The 17037-nt window shown below is 37.6% G+C and overlaps 3 protein-coding genes across 4 annotated transcripts; all 3 read left to right on the forward strand.

Annotated features, from left to right (window-relative positions):
• On the forward strand, positions 1-5118 carry rack1 (receptor for activated C kinase 1). Its single transcript, XM_079891997.1, has 8 exons — positions 1-270; positions 529-700; positions 1454-1601; positions 3356-3451; positions 3704-3814; positions 4025-4165; positions 4670-4780; positions 5014-5118. Exons 1-8 carry the CDS (start codon positions 162-164, stop codon positions 5077-5079), a joined length of 954 nt encoding a protein of 317 aa, XP_079748123.1. The 5' UTR covers positions 1-161; the 3' UTR covers positions 5080-5118.
• Positions 5119-5439: 321 nt separating this feature from the next.
• nme5 (NME/NM23 family member 5) lies at positions 5440-11555 on the forward strand. Its single transcript, XM_079891998.1, has 5 exons — positions 5440-5639; positions 7535-7740; positions 8091-8191; positions 8271-8389; positions 11137-11555. The coding sequence occupies exons 1-5, from the start codon at positions 5496-5498 to the stop codon at positions 11218-11220; spliced, it is 654 nt and encodes a 217-aa protein (XP_079748124.1). The 5' UTR covers positions 5440-5495; the 3' UTR covers positions 11221-11555.
• A 453-nt stretch (positions 11556-12008) lies between these two features.
• Positions 12009-16866, forward strand: hnrnpaba (heterogeneous nuclear ribonucleoprotein A/Ba). 2 transcript variants are annotated; one of them, XM_079892415.1, is made up of 9 exons: positions 12010-12086; positions 12317-12562; positions 12899-13067; positions 13151-13309; positions 13616-13771; positions 13984-14083; positions 15510-15674; positions 15777-15862; positions 16144-16866. In XM_079892415.1, exons 2-8 carry the CDS (start codon positions 12345-12347, stop codon positions 15845-15847), a joined length of 1038 nt encoding a protein of 345 aa, XP_079748541.1. In that variant the 5' UTR covers positions 12010-12086; positions 12317-12344; the 3' UTR covers positions 15848-15862; positions 16144-16866. The 2 variants fall into 2 exon arrangements, with proteins under 2 accessions (XP_079748542.1, XP_079748541.1); XM_079892416.1 differs by lacking the exon at positions 15777-15862 and having other exon boundaries at positions 12009-12086.
• The last annotated feature ends 171 nt before the right edge of the window (positions 16867-17037 follow it).

Here is a 17037-nt window from a genome sequence, read left to right on the forward strand (position 1 = left end):
GCGAGAACGCGACGTGAAGAAGACGCTTCACCCTCAAGAGTTTTGCTTCCGGTGTGCCGCGTCCTTTTCCTCTTGCCACACTGCGAGAGATAGGGAGGATTTGGCCCTCCGACAAAATCCAACGCCATCCACCTTTATAGGTGATTCTTTCCTGCGCCAAAATGACCGAGCAGATGACGGTAAGGGGTACCCTTAAGGGTCACAGTGGATGGGTCACCCAAATCGCCACAACACCCCAATTTCCCGACATGATTCTGTCCGCGTCCCGGGGTAAGTGTCCACAGAGCCGCGCTAGAGCCAAATGAGTATCCGAATACATGAGCCCTTGTAAATTACCCTGAGTAATAAGTCCGTTCTGCTCTAGTTCTGTGTAAACCGTTATCAAAACCTATTTATGGTTCATAATGCAGCATTAGTGAAAGTTGGTGTGTTATGTATGCCACCAATTGTCAAAAATCTGCAACAAATGAAAGCTTAACGTTATAAGTCTAAGATATGGTGAATGATCCTCTGTTGTCCATCTTGCAGACAAGACCATCATCATGTGGAAGCTGACCCGTGATGAGACCAACTATGGCATCCCCCAGCGTGCTCTGAAGGGCCATTCCCACTTCGTGAGTGATGTTGTCATCTCATCTGATGGTCAGTTCGCCCTGTCTGGCTCCTGGGACAGCACCCTGCGCCTGTGGGATCTGACAACGTGAGTATTTGGAGGGACTGTCATGGGAAGTCACTCAATCTATCATCCATTGGTTTAGAAGTGGTGATGAAACTCGAACGCCGTCTGTCTCACTGTGATGATAAAAGAGGCTGTTTCTGAACTTAACTCTTATGACCCAAAGAATATTTGGACCCCAAATATTATCATCCTCAAATGTGAAACCCCGATCCTAATATTTAAAAGGCATCTGTATAGTGTCTTGTTTAAATACCCTATTTTTACTTAAAAATTAATACTAGAAAAGTCACACAAAAAAATCATTCTTTTTAATTTAATTTGTGGTTTCTGTAAACATTTTCACAATTTAAAACAATCATAAGGTCAAAATGTAACTCGTGGGTATTTATTGGAGGGCGAAGAAGCACCAAAATCTCAATATTGTGGCACAAACTTGACAACATATTTTTAGTCTGCCCAATTTTTAACTTCATGAGACCACAAAGTGACTTCTTTTTTATCACAGAAGATTTAAATTGAGTTATGTACAAAATTATTCTTATCGAAGTTGATTTTAATAAAATATTTTCATCTCTTGCATTTTGTTGAATGCTGAATTTGTATCTGCTATGAAATAACTTGTGAAGCTGTAATGGCAATAAACTTACTATAAACATACTACCAATATCCCATAGCCATCATCTATCTGGAGTGTCAGGTTAAAAACATATGTAGTGCACAACATTGACTACTTGATGTCAAATTGTTCTGAATTTGTCCTTTTGTCTCACCTAGTGGCACTACAACCCGCCGTTTTGTTGGACACACCAAGGATGTTCTGAGCGTGGCCTTCTCTGCTGACAACCGTCAGATCGTGTCTGGATCCAGAGACAAGACCATCAAGCTGTGGAACACCCTGGGAGTCTGCAAATACACCATCCAGGTAGACATCTGTAAGGTCGGAGTAGTTAAAGGGATAGTTCGGCCAAAAATGATATTTAACCCATGATTTACTCACCCTCAAGCCGTTCGAGATGCATATGTCAATCTTTTTTCAGACGAACACATTTTCAGTTATTTTAGAAAATGTCTTACATCTTTCAGTGGTTATAATGTGAAGCTATGGGGTCCACCTCCTTCAAGTCCCAAAATGTGCATGCATCCTTCACAAAAGTAATCCATCCAGCTCCAGGGGGATAAACGTGCGGTTTTGTCGTAAAAATATACATATTTAAAACTTTATAAATGAAAATATCTTGCTTCCGGCAACGGTTGACGCGTGTTCACGGCAGATGGATGCCGATGTATGATGTACTTCGTTCTACGGCACGATGCTTCCTACGCTACGTCCTACGTCATACACCGGCATCCATCTGCCGTGAACGCGCGTCGACCGTTGCCGGAAGCAAGATATTTTCATTTATAAAGTTTTAAATGTGTATATTTTTACGACAAAACCGCACGTTTATCCCCCTGGAGCCGGATGGATTACTTTTGTGAAGGATGCATGCACATTTTGGGACTTGGAAGGAGGTGGACCCCATAGCTTCACATTATAACCACTGAAAGATCCAAGACATTTTCTAAAATAACTGAAAATGTGTTCGTCTGAAAAAAGATTGACATATGCATCTCGAACGGCTTGAGGGTGAGTAAATCATGGCTTAAATATCATTTTTGGCCGAGCTATCCCTTTAACCGGGAGTTTTGCACATCATCAGGGTTCCTGTGGGTCCCTAAAAAAAATCTTAATATCTTTAATTTAGCTTGATCAAATTTAAAGTCATAAGTCTTTAATATCTTTAGTGGTATAACAAAACTCTTAAATTTGGGGACAGAATAACAGGAATCTCCAGGAATGTGATTATTAAACTGCAAAAGTGGATTTAATTCAATGAATGTGAATGCTGCACATTTCTGAGTAAAACCTCTTTAACTGCATCATATCAGCAAAATCCTCTATATTGATATTAGTACATAAACAATTTTAAATGCATGTGTATACATAAAGCAAGGCACAATACATTGTTTCGAAGCCACTTTACAGAAAACGCTTGTTTCAGTGTTACGGTTTAGGAAGTATTCTGTTATCAGTCAGAGATGAGTATCAAATTAATGTCCAATGGCAGTAATATACAGCTATAATATGCTGTGTTTCGGTTAACATCATGTATTCAGTTAAGCTAACACAACACATGACGTTAGGCAGTAATTACAACTTGTGCTCATAATGATTACAATATAAAATACTATATTTAAAATTTGTGTTGATCCAAAGTTCCCAGCATATGAAACTGCTGTTCATAGCATTTTAGGCTAAAGATGATCATGTATATTGTACGGTTTCATCAGATAAAATAGTACACATTTATGAAAAGCCTGTTATGAATGCTTGGCTAAAGAAATGTCTTTCATCTTGATTTAAACCGAGAGTGTGTCTGAGCCCCGAACATTATCAGGAAAGCCTGTCTTGAGAGTTTTAAGCATGCAGATAACCTGTTGTGCAGTTGATTTTGTGCCTCAGCCTGTTTATGCATGATTTATTTTGAGATTATATGGGTTTGTTCTGTTGACATACCATTTTATTTGTGCAGGTCTTAAAGATCTTTAAAATGTCTTAAATTTGACTACAAATACCCTAATGTTTAGATTAGTTTGTGCTGTTCTGAGGCCCTTTATTTTGACTTTCATCCACAGGATGACAGCCACACTGAGTGGGTTTCATGCGTGCGTTTCTCTCCCAATAGCAGCAACCCCATTATTGTGTCCTGCGGGTGGGACAAAATGGTCAAGGTGAGACCTGTGGTTGAATTTTAATTTAAACTAGAATGGGTGATCTGTGTTTTTGTAATGTCTTTACCCTGTGATTAAAAAAATCGACATTAATATTGTCTGAGCTTTCGGGCACTGTTGACAAGTCCTGCAATTATGATGGGTAATGGATTGTAAACATTAACATGCAAGTGAACAATTTAATCAGGAATAGCTTGCATGAATCAGTTTAATATTTGCTAATGTAACCAGTTTGATTTATGCATGTTATAGGTTTGGAATCTGGCTAACTGCAAGCTGAAGACCAACCACATTGGCCACACTGGATACCTGAACACAGTGACCGTTTCTCCTGATGGATCTCTGTGTGCCTCCGGTGGAAAGGTAATCTGTTCACTTTTTCCTGTTATCACTACTGAAGTTAGTGGGTTGGACATGAGGGTTGAGTGTTAAAGAGATGATGAAAACCTTACATAACGCCATCTTAATTCATGTGATGACAAGAGGCTGTTTCTGAACACAAAGTATTTGTGATATCAGGAAGATATGTTAGCTTTTCAATCTGTATTTACTGTGTTTGTCCTTATATTTCAGGATGGGCAGGCCATGCTATGGGACCTGAATGAAGGCAAGCACCTTTACACCCTGGATGGTGGGGACACCATCAACGCCCTTTGCTTCAGCCCCAACCGCTACTGGCTGTGTGCTGCCACTGGACCCAGCATCAAGATCTGGGTGAGTTTATGTGAATACACACTTCTCATTCATATTATATAATGTACAATGGACTGTATACAGGGCTTTATCTTCAATATATTTTGAAGTCGGCATGAAATTAAATTTGCGATAGTCTGTCTCTCTGATAGTCAACCGGCAATGTTGCAACCGACTTAAGTTGGAAATTGCTTCGCATTTCCAAGTGAAGCAAACTAAATGGTATCAATTTTGATTTCATGCCAACTTTAAAAGATTATGAGGGCAGGTGCATTTTTAAAAAATGTGCACAGATAAATAATTTATAATAATTCTGCAATGTTCCATCAAAAACGAATTGTCAGTTTTGATTTCATGGTGACTAAAAGTAACCGTTTATATCAGAGCACAGGGTTCAGTGATGAAACTCTAAACGCCTTCTGTATTTCTATGATGATAAAGAGGCTGTTTCTGAGAACTATTGGCTCGAGCAGAAATGGCGCTTTCATTCTGCTGTTGCAAAGCTTGACTGTATTGTCTCAACAGGATCTGGAGGGCAAGATCATTGTTGATGAGCTGAGGCAGGACATCATCACCACCAACAGCAAGGCTGAGCCACCTCAGTGCACTTCTCTGGCCTGGTCTGCTGATGGACAGGTGGGTTTCACAGCAAACTTGAGTTCCTGGACTTGCACTTCATCAGTCTCTGATTTGGTGCCTGTAAATTCTGGCTGGACCAGCTTCCCCATTGATTATTCCCAATCACTTTAACATCTGAAACCTTTTGATGACAGTCCTGCAAATATGAGGGGATTAGTAATATGCTTTTAAATCAATAGTGCTTCTAAAAGCGTGCCTGATAATAATTCCTTTCTCTTTTCTCGTCACAGACTCTCTTTGCTGGCTACACTGACAACCTGATCAGAGTGTGGCAGGTGACCATTGGAACCAGATAGAAGCCTTTTCTAATGCCTGAATAAAAAGTTTTAAAAAGAGCTATAATTGACTTTGTTTACTTTAATTTCTCTGCCTTTCAATAAACTAAGAACTGAAATGTAACCATGCGAGTCACTGAAATAGGCTTGTACAGCCACTAGATGGCACTGCTGCATGTAGATTTAATTTTTGCAACCTAGCAACAAGGCCAACAAACCCGACTCTTCTCAGAGGACGCGACATGATACAAACCCCTGAATTAAATAAACTATTTGTATATGTTGTAGGTGAGAAACGTGTTTGCAATCTAATAACTAAGACTATTTGTATTTATAATTTGAGAAATACCTCCGTCAATTAAAGCTACTTCGAATTTAACCGTGAAAAATTCCAGTAAAATTGTCAAACTAACGCTAACGTTAGATGATTTAAAGTCATGGACAGCGACAGTCCTCAAAAACAGATGCCAGAACCTCGTATCTTCGTGGAGAGAACTTTGGCTTTAATCAAACCTGATGCCATCTACAAAACTGACGAAATTGAGGACATTATTCTTCAATCTGGATTTACAATTCTGCAGGTAAGTTACGTAACTTGAGTGGAAAGGCACTGCACATTTGTACTAACTACTTTACATGATGCACAAGAAGTTTTCTTGTAACTTAATTGACAAACACTAAATTTTAGTTATTTTGTAAACCCAAGACAGTCACAATGATGTCTGCTGCCACTAACTGTTAATTGATGAAATTATGTAACTTAGCTCTAGTTTTAAACTGATAACGTTAGTTCATCCCAAAATGAAAATTATGTAATTACTTAGCAGCTAACGTTACACCCTCAAGTTGTTCCAAACCTGTAAGTTTCTTTCTTCAGCTGAACACAAAAGACACTTAGAAGGATATGGGTAACCAGACAGTTGAGCCATTGACATCCATAGGAACAAAAGATACTGTTTGGTTACCAAAATTCTTTAAAATACCTTGTTCAGCAGAAAAAATAAACTCATACAGGTTTGGCACAACTTCAGAGTGAGTAAATGATGACAATTTTTTATTTTTGGGTGAACTATCCCTTTAAGCAACAGCAGAAATTATACTATCACTTTTATTAAAGGCTTAGGCTTAGGCCTAGTTCACCCAAAAATGAAAATTCTGTCAGTAATTACTCACCCTCATGTTGTTCCAACCCCGTAAGAATTTCGTTAATCTTCGGAACACAAATTAAGATATTTTTTATTAAATCTGAGAGCTGTCTCACTCCTCCATAGGCTTCTATGTAATCGAAACTTGCTGGCTCAGAAAGTTAGTAAAGACAATGTTTAAAATTGTCCAAATGACTACAGTGGCTCAACCACAAGTGACGAGAATACTTTTTGAAGTTTTGACTTTTTATTCAACTATTAATTTTCTTCTGTGTGGGCCTCTGAGTGAGTTCACGTAGTGTAATAGCGCAGCGCTTCTGGGTTGTATGTCAGAACGTAGGCTCAATATTGGCCAGCATCACACACATGACCAGCGTCGGCCAATAGTGAGCCTACGTTCTGACGTACAACACAGAAGCGCTGCGCTATTACACTGTGAACTCACTCAGAGGCCCACACAGAAGAAAATGAATAGTTGAATAAAGTCGTTATTTTTGTTTTTTTGTGCACAAAAAGTATTCTTGTCGCTTGATAAACTTAAAGGGATACTTCACCGATTAGTATTAAGTTTTGTATCAGTAGAAACCCGGTAGTATTTTCAAATAACTGTGCTTCCCCTCCCTCATCTCCCCCTGAGACAAAAGATTTCTGTATTGTGTGTCTGGAAAAAAACATCCGATGATGCAAAAATCGTCATTTTGCGTCATCTGAGGCTTTTATGGACAGAAGCGAGAGACTACAGCCAGTAGTAGGAGCTCGTTCCGCATGTTTTCAACCCGTCCATAGGGGGATCTCACGATAAAACGCCGTCTTTTCAGTTTCGAGTCCACTAGTAGCCTAGTTGTATCATTTCTTCTCATACTGCCCTCTGTAACCGGTAGGCGTGGCTTGGGAGTGGCCTCGTAGAGCAGCGAAGCAAGTGCGTTCTGGGAGGAGTTGTCTTTCATCCACATGAGCCAAAAATACATTCACATTTCTACTACATAAATGACCCAATTTAAATACACATTCATCTTTCCAGCGGTGAAATATCCCTTTTGAGCCACTTTAGTCACTTGGATTATTTTAAACATTGTCTTTATTAACTTTCTGGGCCAGCAAGTTTCAATTACATAGAAGCCTATGGAGGAGCTCTCTTGATTTAATCAAAAAATATCTTAATTTGTGTTCTGAAGATGAACGAAAGTCTTACGGGGTTGGAACAACATGAGGGTGAGTGATTACTGACAGAATTTTCATTTTTGGGTGAACTAACCCTTTAACTAACAGCTCAGATTTTGTGGCCAATGATTAAGTTTAGCCAGATTTTTCTCTTGTTTCTCATTTTACAGAAAAGGCGGCTTCAACTGAGTCCAGAGCAATGCAGTGATTTCTATGCTGAGCATTATGGGAAGCTGCATTTTCCCCATCTGACCGCCTTCATGAGCTCCGGACCAGTGGTTGCTCTAGCACTGGCCCGACACCAGGCTATTGCCACCTGGAAAGCCATAATGGGACCAGTCAGCAGCATAAAGGCTAGAGAGACACATCCTGACTGGTAATGAATGTCATTGAATAAATCTTCTCTCTATGCAGGTGGTTTAATAATAAAATGGCTGACTTATGAAGCTAAATTCTCATGTACTGTCGAGACAACTATCACAGTTGCACCATTTTGTGTTCCTTTCAAACTCCAGGCCAAATAAATTGATAGTTTTGTGGATTTTATGCGCTTCAGGCTAATCATTTACAAAGCTGATGTTCATTGCAGTGCCTAAATCAATCACATATCTCAGTTCTGTCATTGCAACAAGTCTATATTCAAAATGTCATGTTTCAAAGTAACAGTCCATTTTTTTCTCTCTCTCTTTCTGGGAAATGCGCATCAACACTGAATGTCACCATGAGTCTGAGAGCTAGACTGGGCACGTGTGACCTGCGCAATGCTGTGCATGGCAGTGATTCCTTCTCTGCGGCTGAGAAGGAGATCAGGTTCATGTTTCCCAACTGTGAGTGAATCTAACTCTGAACAAATGAGTTTAATGAACAATATTTGAAAGCATAATAAAAATCTGATTTCTGTTTCAGCTGTGATTGAACCCATTCCTATGGGAGATGCTGCCAAAGATTACCTGAGCCGGTATGTTAGCCCAACACTTCTCACTGGACTGACGGAGCTGTGCAAGAAAAAGCCAATGGACCCCTTTGTAAGTGTATCTCTTCATAAAAATATTAAAAAAATAATTTTGTAACTTTATTTTACGGTGTTATTTTGTATCTAAATTTTTTATCTAAAAAAATCTAAATTTTTTATCTAAATTTTAGCAGTGGTTCTCAACCTTTTTTGGGCCAGCGCCCCCTATCCATTATCCAGGTCCCTTACCTCTTGTTTTATTTTAAATGTTAGATTATTCATGTTAAATGTAAAAATGTTAAATCAAATAGAACAATAAATTAATAAATAGTAGGCCTGTATTAAAAATAAATAGACATATGAGACTGCTTATTCAAATGTTTAAAACATAGTTTTATAAAGCCAACATTTAAAAACATTTTGGCAGTTTTTTTTTTCTTTATCCATTTGAAAATCTTGTTAAAATATGCTATTATAAACTTGTAGGGGCAACAAATGAATTTTTCGACTCTCTCCCATGCCACTCAAAGTAGATATAAGATGGGCTGTCATTGGACAGTAAAAACGACCATAGGCTATACGGTCATTAAAGCGGTAATGTTTGCACTTAGGTTTTATTATGCATTTAGGAGAGTATTGCAAGAAGCTGCTTACATTAGCCTTACTTTGAGGAAAAAAAAAACAAAAAAAAAATTATGTTAGAATTGTTGGCTTTGGAATCAGCTTGTTTTCATCAATGGTATAATTAATACAATTACAATTAATTTGGTTTGTCATGATAATTCATGTTCATAATCAGTAAAAAAAAAAATCTTCTAACAAGAATAAACGCATATGAACAATTAAATTGTTGTTCAATTGTTTTATTCATTGTTTTTAACTATCTTGAAACTATCCAAGCAGCGTTTCGCACTCAGATACGACGGTGGATAATACATTACCAAAATGTGATTACAGAATATATTTAAATTATCCATCAAATCGTCATTTTCTCCTTACAGTCTTAACAATAATGCCTGACCAGTAAATTACTTGGTGAACAAAAAAAAAACATTTTGGCATTAGGCATTGGAATTAGTTAATGCCTAAAAATGTAAAAGTTTTACCTTATAAATAGAATTTAGTTTAATAATTAATTAAAAAATTCTTCACCAGAGTGAATGGGAACATGATTTATTGAAAATATTTGAAAATATATAAGTGGTTCTTAAGTCGATACTTTTTTAATGGCTTGTCAACTTTCCATTCCTCCGCTGCGTGATTCTAGCCACCACTGGATTGTTGTCAGCGTGAAACACATTATTGAGCATGTGAATGCTGATTCTTGTCAGCGCTGGATTCTAGTCAGTGCTTGAGCGCTGGTCTATGACTGGAAAAATAATAGTCGTTGCAAAAGAAATGATACATGGCTTACATGTCGCATTACACTGGCAGATTTTAGAATGTGGTAGGCAATTATTTTGCAAGTAATTACATGTTTAATCTTGTCTTGCCTGGATCTTTGGTGTAAACTCGTGAACACCTGAACACCCCCCTTTCAAAAAGCTTGCTTCCAACGCCTCCTGTTGTTCACTGAACGCTGTTATGAGGGTTTGGTTTATAATGATGTTACATGTAGTTACTGTAGTAATAACTATACATGATGCATAATTACTGTACATGAAATTAACCCTCATCCTAACCCTATAGTAGATAAAGTATTTTAAAAAATAATTCTAAAAAGTAACAGTAACACTTTATTTTTAATTACTACTATAATAATTGTTACTACTCTGTACTTAAATGTATAAATACACTAACACTGACACCTTAAAATAAAGTGTAACCAAAGATTCTTTAAAATATATGCTTTTTTTCCCAAAAGAGAAAGTCAGAACTTAGGAATTACATGGGGACAAATAAATAATGACATAATTTAAATTTCTGGGTGAATAATTTCTTCACCTGAAAACTGTAATGCCTTTTGTCACCCTGTGCCCAATTGCTCAAAAGAAATTCAATTGGATTTCAGCTATCGGATTGGATCAGATCTTGAAAATGGGTTGTTCAAAATAAGGAAAATAGTATTCTGAAATCAGATTAGATCACATAATCTAATCACTCAGTATATGTTCAAACTTTTTAGGATTTGGGACACCTTTGATCCAAAAACAAATCTGGACTATTCTGATCCCAGATGGTTGAATTCTGGATGGATTTCAGGAACAAACACTATAAAAATGGTTACAACAATAATTAACAATACATAATAAACATTTGCATCATGCAGTGTATATAGATTTATATTTTACATTTGATTTGTTTAACTGTTACAGTGATATAGTAGTAGACTATCAGTACTTTCAGTACAATAAAGTTAAAAAAAAATTAACCCCCCAAACAGCTATCAATATCAAACAAAAACAGGCATTTATGGCTGTATATTAATTATAATGAAATGGTCAAAAGAAGGTTCTAACAATTGCATCGATTATTGCATGTATATTTGTTTGTATTGTTTAATTGTGCTGTTTTTTTCTCTTCAAATAAAACACTTAAAGTGGTCCCATGCTTGACTATTGGATCTGTTGTTCTTTATACAGCTAGTAGCCTGCATTGTATATGTAGTCCCATTCTAGGTGATCTAATCTAATGTTGCATTATAAAACCGGATCCTGAGTAAAATGGATTACCTGATCCTGGATAACAAGATGTGGGATTTCCAAATATAAATCATTCTTATTCAGATTAAACTTTTTGAACAACTGCGTCCTGGATTTTCTGAGATATCTATTTGCTATTTACTCAGTTATTTTTGTACTGTATTATTTTTCTTTACAGACATGGCTTGCTGACTGGCTGATGGATAATAACCCAAATAAGCCCAAAATATGTGATGGAACAGTAGTAAAGGAGGCAGCCTGATTTGTTTTTCAAGCAACAAGAATTTACCAACAAGTTACTGTCTTGATCTATTTTGGATGTTTTTCCTTTTGAATATCATTCAAACTGCTTAATAAAATACAATGTTTTTTATAAACAATGTTATTTAATCCTTGATTTACTGTGCTATCAAATATATGTTTGCTTATGTCATGGTTAATTTAAATGTAAGATAAAAGTGCAAATTTACAGTATCTTTTTGTCACCGATTACTACAACAGAAGGCCTATTCTTACACATTCATCATCTCTCAATAAATCGTGCTATTTTATACATTTTTACCCTTCTGATGGCAATAAACAAACATTCAACTCACAATCAATGTTTAATGTGAATAACTCTGTAGACTGAAATTTAATTATGCGATCTCAACAACAAAATGAATGTTAGCATGCTAATGATTCATATGCCAATTGCAAATGTATCTGCAACCTCTTCGTACTACTATTTTGACTAAGCATAGCCAATACAAACGGCTGTGTCTTGCATTATCATCTTTGCAGATTGCTTCTAAAATATATATATATATATATATATATACACCTCATTTTATGTAAGTAGTCAACAACATGTTTATAAACCAAACAAGAACAAAGACTTCTTCCCCCACTCGGACACGAAGGTTCAGAAGAAGCGCGTTAGGGGGAGGATTTCTGTGACGTGTATAAGACATATTTAATTGGCTGTCAGGTTGATAGGCGTTCGAAGTCATCCAATCAAATTTGCCCTTACTAAAATTCCTTTATCTACCATCCAGTAATATAAAACCAACCGCTTGTCGGCGCAATAAGGAAGGGCCCACACCGCGGAAAGCGTTCCACGGAGACTTTTCACTTGCTGCTTTTAAGGTAAAGTATTTACGAGCAAATTATGAATTTGTTAGCCCCAGTGTGCGTATTTAGTTGTGTTAACCGTCATATTTAATTCTAGGCCAGTAAAGCTGTGTATTTATGAATTAAACCAACGATATGTTTACGTTCAAGTTGCGAATGAGAATGTAACCGCCGCTGTTCAAAATGGTGGTGCTTGTGCGTTACATAAGGCGCTTCCTTTTGTAACAATCACACATTTTCTGCAGTTTTAGGTTTTTACATTAAACTACCACCATGTCAGACGCCGAGCAGCAGTATATGGAAACCTCAGAAAACGGCCACGAGGGCGAGGACGACCTGAACGGAGCCGGGCAGTACGAGGAGGGCAACGGGAGCGCACAGGCCGGGGCGCAGGGAGACGCCGGTGCGGACGAAACGGCCGGGGATGAAGACGAAACTAGTGCATCGGACGGCGGGCAAATTGACGCGAGCAAAGGAGAGGAAGATGCGGGGTATGTTCGAGGAATAATTGTGCTAAATGCTCGGACATAAAATCCTTTGTTCCTTCCGTCTTTGTTGGCGCCATGTGTCTTTTTTTTTGTAGGGGGATGGGCGAATTCGGTGAATTGAGCATAAATATACGTTTTAAAATTCAGTGTGTACTTGGGTGTCCGTTTCTGTGTTTTTGTGCGTTTAAAAATGTATCTGTGCTGTATTGCAGTTTTTATTTCCGTTTATTAGTGTTCGTAAAGTGGGTTTTTTTTATGCAAGAAATGGAGAAATTGTGAAATCTGCGCTACCACGCCCCCTCCTGGTCTCACTCCTATTTTTCTGCTTCGTTTCCTCAGGAAAATGTTTGTTGGGGGGCTCAGCTGGGACACTAGTAAAAAGGATCTTAAAGACTACTTCTCTAAATTTGGAGAGGTGACAGACTGCACCATCAAAATGGACCCCAACACTGGACGATCAAGGGGATTTGGGTTTATTCTTTTTAAGGAGCCAGCCAGTGTAGATAAGGTAAGCTTTGGTGCTTAGGAAAACGTATATTCTTGTGATGTAGGTAACCATCGAAGACTCACTAACTCCTCTTCTTTGCACAGGTTTTAGCACAAAAAGAGCACAGATTGGATGGACGACAGATTGACCCTAAGAAAGCGATGGCGATGAAGAAAGAACCCGTTAAGAAGATCTTTGTCGGTGGACTGAACCCTGAAACTACAGAAGAGAGGATCCGCGAGTATTTTGGTGCCTTTGGCGAGGTATTGGAGTGCTCCTTTTTAGATTTTTTTTAATTCTTTGTATTTTATTTAACACCAGATTAAAAAAAAATGGTTTAGGTTTTACTTTTGAAAATATGCATTCATTTGTTTTTGTAAAATGAAAAAAATGATCAAGTATATATTGCCAATGTAAAAACTTATTCTCTTGATATTTGCAAAGACTTTTAATTTCCTGCATTTGTTTTTGCTGCCCTCTTTTTCAATTTTACATTACGTCTGTAGTTGTCTCTTCTGCATTTTAAATGTGTGCATTTGTTAACTCTTATTCATTTATTGTCACTGCAGATTGAGACTATCGAACTTCCAATGGATCCAAAGACAAATAAGAGGAGAGGGTTTGTCTTCATTACCTTCAAGGATGAAGAGGCTGTCAAGAAAGTTCTGGAAAAGAAATATCACAACGTCAGTGGAACCAAGGACACAAATGGAAAAGAAGGCCTTGTGAGTTTCCAGTGTGACCTATTTACTTATTAATGTGATAAGTCTTCAGGGTTGTTGTTCATATTTTGACTTTACATTGATGGCAAGAATAAAGGGGTAGTACAATGGAAAATTTTATACAATACAAAATATTTTCAGCATTGATTTTAATGGCTGTGTTTTATTATGACTACTCATTCATTATTCACTCAATTGTCTTTTCTTTCTCCCAGTGCGAGATTAAGATTGCACAGCCTAAGGAAGTGTACCAGCAGCAGCAGTACGGAGGTCGCTTTGGTGGAGGAGGAGGAGGAAGAGGAAGGGGGCGTGGAGGTTAGTAAAGCCTAACGTCTATCTCCTGTTGGACTTTCTCATCTGCCACTCAAACTGTAGTCTGTGTAAAGTTTAACTAGATGACTGTGTGCTTATCAAATATGCACTGATCTGCAACAGCAAAACAACTCTGTACAGTCGGCCTTGTCTATCTGTATATAAATCTAATGCAGGCTAGTTTAAACAAACTTTGTGAATCTGGATGTCTTATAATTTGATTAAGGCTTGGTTTCACAGACAGGGCTTAGATTAAGCCAGGATTAGGCCTTAGTTCAATTAGGACATTTACATAGCTTTTATAAACATGCCTTAAAATATTACTGATGTGCATCTTGAGACAAAACAATGGCTCTGATAGGTACTAGTGAAAGTTGCTTTCAGTTAAAACGGCTCAAACATGCATTTTAGTCTGAGAACAGGCATAAAAGGATAGTTCACCCAAAAATGAAAATTGTCATCACTTACCCTTACAAAGAAATTCATACAGGTTTGGAACGAATTGAGGGTGAGTAAATGATAACAGAATATTCATTTTTGGGTGAACTATCCCTTTAAAGCCTTGTCTGTGAAACCAGGGGTTAATGTTAAACATTTGTAATTCATTTGTATTAATTCGAATAACAAATTCTGAATGAGATTATAGTCCTATTCGGTGTGCCATCTCAGTAATCATTATGGACAATGTCAGTAAAGATTACGGCGACTTTTACCTTCAGTTAAAAGGTCCGAAATTACCTCGGGTAATACTAATCCCGTGCGAATAGACCCGCTGTAATGTACGTAAATATTTAATAATTTCCTGTTTAAAAGTAGTTTTCTGCGGTTTTTCAAGTATGGAGACGCTTAAAAGCATTCAGTTGCGATCTAGACGCTGGGACAAGTCTGTGGCAAAACTCAAGTGTTTTCAACACACCATTCAGATCAGAAAGAAGCTCGAAAGCACTTGTTAGAGGCACGAAACATCTTTTAGTGTTAGGCAAGTGCCTATTACTAACACAATCCAATCTGAAGTTAGTTAATACATCGTTCGACCGGACATAACTATTTTATATATATAAATATAGGTTATGTGTTTGCACATGTGATATCAGGAAGCAACGTAATACGCACATGACAACAGGAGGATGACGGCGATGCGCAAATCGAGTTTCCACTTCTGCTAGTTTTACTGAGATCTTATCCCGTGCGAATTGGCCATTAATATTACAGACCTCCTGTGGTAAAATTGCATTACTCCAAGTCAATCCCGTCCGAATAGGGCTTTTGTATTGCTCACGCAGATATTTTTTCTGTAAATGTGAAATCTTCAGATTTTATCCATCTTAAAAGATTTGGCTGATCTCAAATCTGTTCTAATACCCCACAAAGCTTAAGTAGAGACCAATTGCAATTGCTTGTGTTTGAAATGGTTTCTTTTGTTTTATAGGCCAGGGTCAGAACTGGAATCAGGGCTACAACAACTACTGGAATCAAGGCTATGGTAACCAGGGTTACGGCTACGGCGGACAGCAAGGTTACGGTGGATACGGAGGCTACGGCAACTATGATTACTCCGGAGGCTACTACGGCTACGGCGGAGGATATGACTACAGTAAGCACTGATTGACCTTGGGGTTTCCCCACCGTCCCCGTTGGGTTCTTGTGAATACGAGGGACTCAAGTTCCTTTCTCTGCTCTTCTCTTACCCCCCTAGACCAGGGCAATACAAGCTATGGAAAAACTCCAAGACGTGGGGCTCACCAGAGTAGCTACAAGCCATACTGATCATGTGTAGTTAAGGTATGAATTTTAACTTTTTTCCCACCACTCATGGTAAGGTTAATTTTAATTGTCGCTCCATTACCAATTCATCTCCATTGACCCAGCCGAACTATAAGGCCGATAGAACGATCCGTTTGGGGAGGGTTGTAGTGACAAAGTAGGGTTGTAGTGGTAGATCATGATAGGCCCCATCTCTTCACTTCATTTTTTTTTTTTTTTTTTTTTTTTTTTATAATATAAAATACATGTATTGTAAATGTGATTTAAAAGCAACTAAATCTGTGTTTTCTCTCTTAAAGGTCGTAAAGCTACCGAGCAGGAACCAGCCGTCTGGTCACAGTGAACATTGGGGTCTTTTACTTTTGGAAGCTGGCAGAATCTGGACTTCTGCTTCATTTTGTACAGAAAACATAAGGAACTGGGGGGGTGGGGTGCAAATGTCACTTGTCACATTTGTTTTATTTTTTTTTGTTTTTTGTGTCCTTTTACATTTCCAGAGATGGAAGTGTTATTTTTTTACTGTACTTTTTGGTACCTTTTTGATTCTAATGTATTGTATGGTTGTATTTTACATCATGGCTGTGTCTATCACATCTAGACTCAGAGCTCTCAAAATGCATTCAAAATAAACAGTTTTGGTTAACTTTTCTTTAGTGTTTTTAGATTATATTATTTTTCCTGTCACCTGTGCTCTGTGTTGCAAAGTTGCATGGCTTCAAGGTGAGATGAAAAGGGATTTCTTAACGATTGTAAGCTTGTCCATTGAAATCTTATAGTGGCAAGTCTTGACAAGTGTTTTTTTTTTCTTTCATTTTTTTTTTCTTTTTTTTTTTTTTTTCCTCTACTGCTTTTAAGGAGATTTCCTCCTGTCTTGTTAGATATTTAAGAGTGGCTTTAATAGTGATTAAACTATACCTCAAAACATACACAGGTAATTGTAACATGATTCTTTCTCGAAACACTGGATACACATTCCTCCAGTGTCTTGGACAAATTTCAAGAAATAAACTTGATTTTTAAGATGTCTTGTATGTCTAATGCTTTTGAGTTCAGTGTCCACAATGAAGTTGTCTTTCTGAACCATCAACCTGAAGTTTGCATTTGAAGAAATGAGTATGTCTAAAAGAAATCCTTGTAAGATATAATATTACAGTGACTGAAAACTAGGTCACTGTAAGAGGTTGAGAGAGTTA

Source organism: Squalius cephalus (genome assembly GCF_949319135.1).
Source record: "Squalius cephalus genome assembly, chromosome: 14".
In the NCBI taxonomy this organism is placed as follows: Eukaryota; Metazoa; Chordata; class Actinopteri; order Cypriniformes; family Leuciscidae; genus Squalius; species Squalius cephalus.

What these genes read in the sequence shown, in the direction of transcription:
- rack1 (XM_079891997.1), top strand. Translation starts at nt 162, where the DNA reads ATGACCGAGCAGATGACGGTAAGGGGTACCCTTAAGGGTCACAGTGGA. An exon ending in TCTGCAAATACACCATCCAG is followed by an intron (nt 1,602 to 3,355) that starts GTAGACATCTGT and finishes TTTCATCCACAG; the next exon opens with GATGACAGCCACACTGAGTG. An exon ending in GGTGGGACAAAATGGTCAAG is followed by an intron (nt 3,452 to 3,703) that starts GTGAGACCTGTG and finishes TGCATGTTATAG; the next exon opens with GTTTGGAATCTGGCTAACTG.
- nme5 (XM_079891998.1), top strand. Translation starts at nt 5,496, where the DNA reads ATGGACAGCGACAGTCCTCAAAAACAGATGCCAGAACCTCGTATCTTC. An exon ending in CTGGATTTACAATTCTGCAG is followed by an intron (nt 5,640 to 7,534) that starts GTAAGTTACGTA and finishes CTCATTTTACAG; the next exon opens with AAAAGGCGGCTTCAACTGAG. An exon ending in CAGGTTCATGTTTCCCAACT is followed by an intron (nt 8,192 to 8,270) that starts GTGAGTGAATCT and finishes TTTCTGTTTCAG; the next exon opens with CTGTGATTGAACCCATTCCT.
- hnrnpaba (XM_079892415.1), top strand. Translation starts at nt 12,345, where the DNA reads ATGTCAGACGCCGAGCAGCAGTATATGGAAACCTCAGAAAACGGCCAC. An exon ending in AGCCAGCCAGTGTAGATAAG is followed by an intron (nt 13,068 to 13,150) that starts GTAAGCTTTGGT and finishes TTCTTTGCACAG; the next exon opens with GTTTTAGCACAAAAAGAGCA. An exon ending in CAAATGGAAAAGAAGGCCTT is followed by an intron (nt 13,772 to 13,983) that starts GTGAGTTTCCAG and finishes TCTTTCTCCCAG; the next exon opens with TGCGAGATTAAGATTGCACA.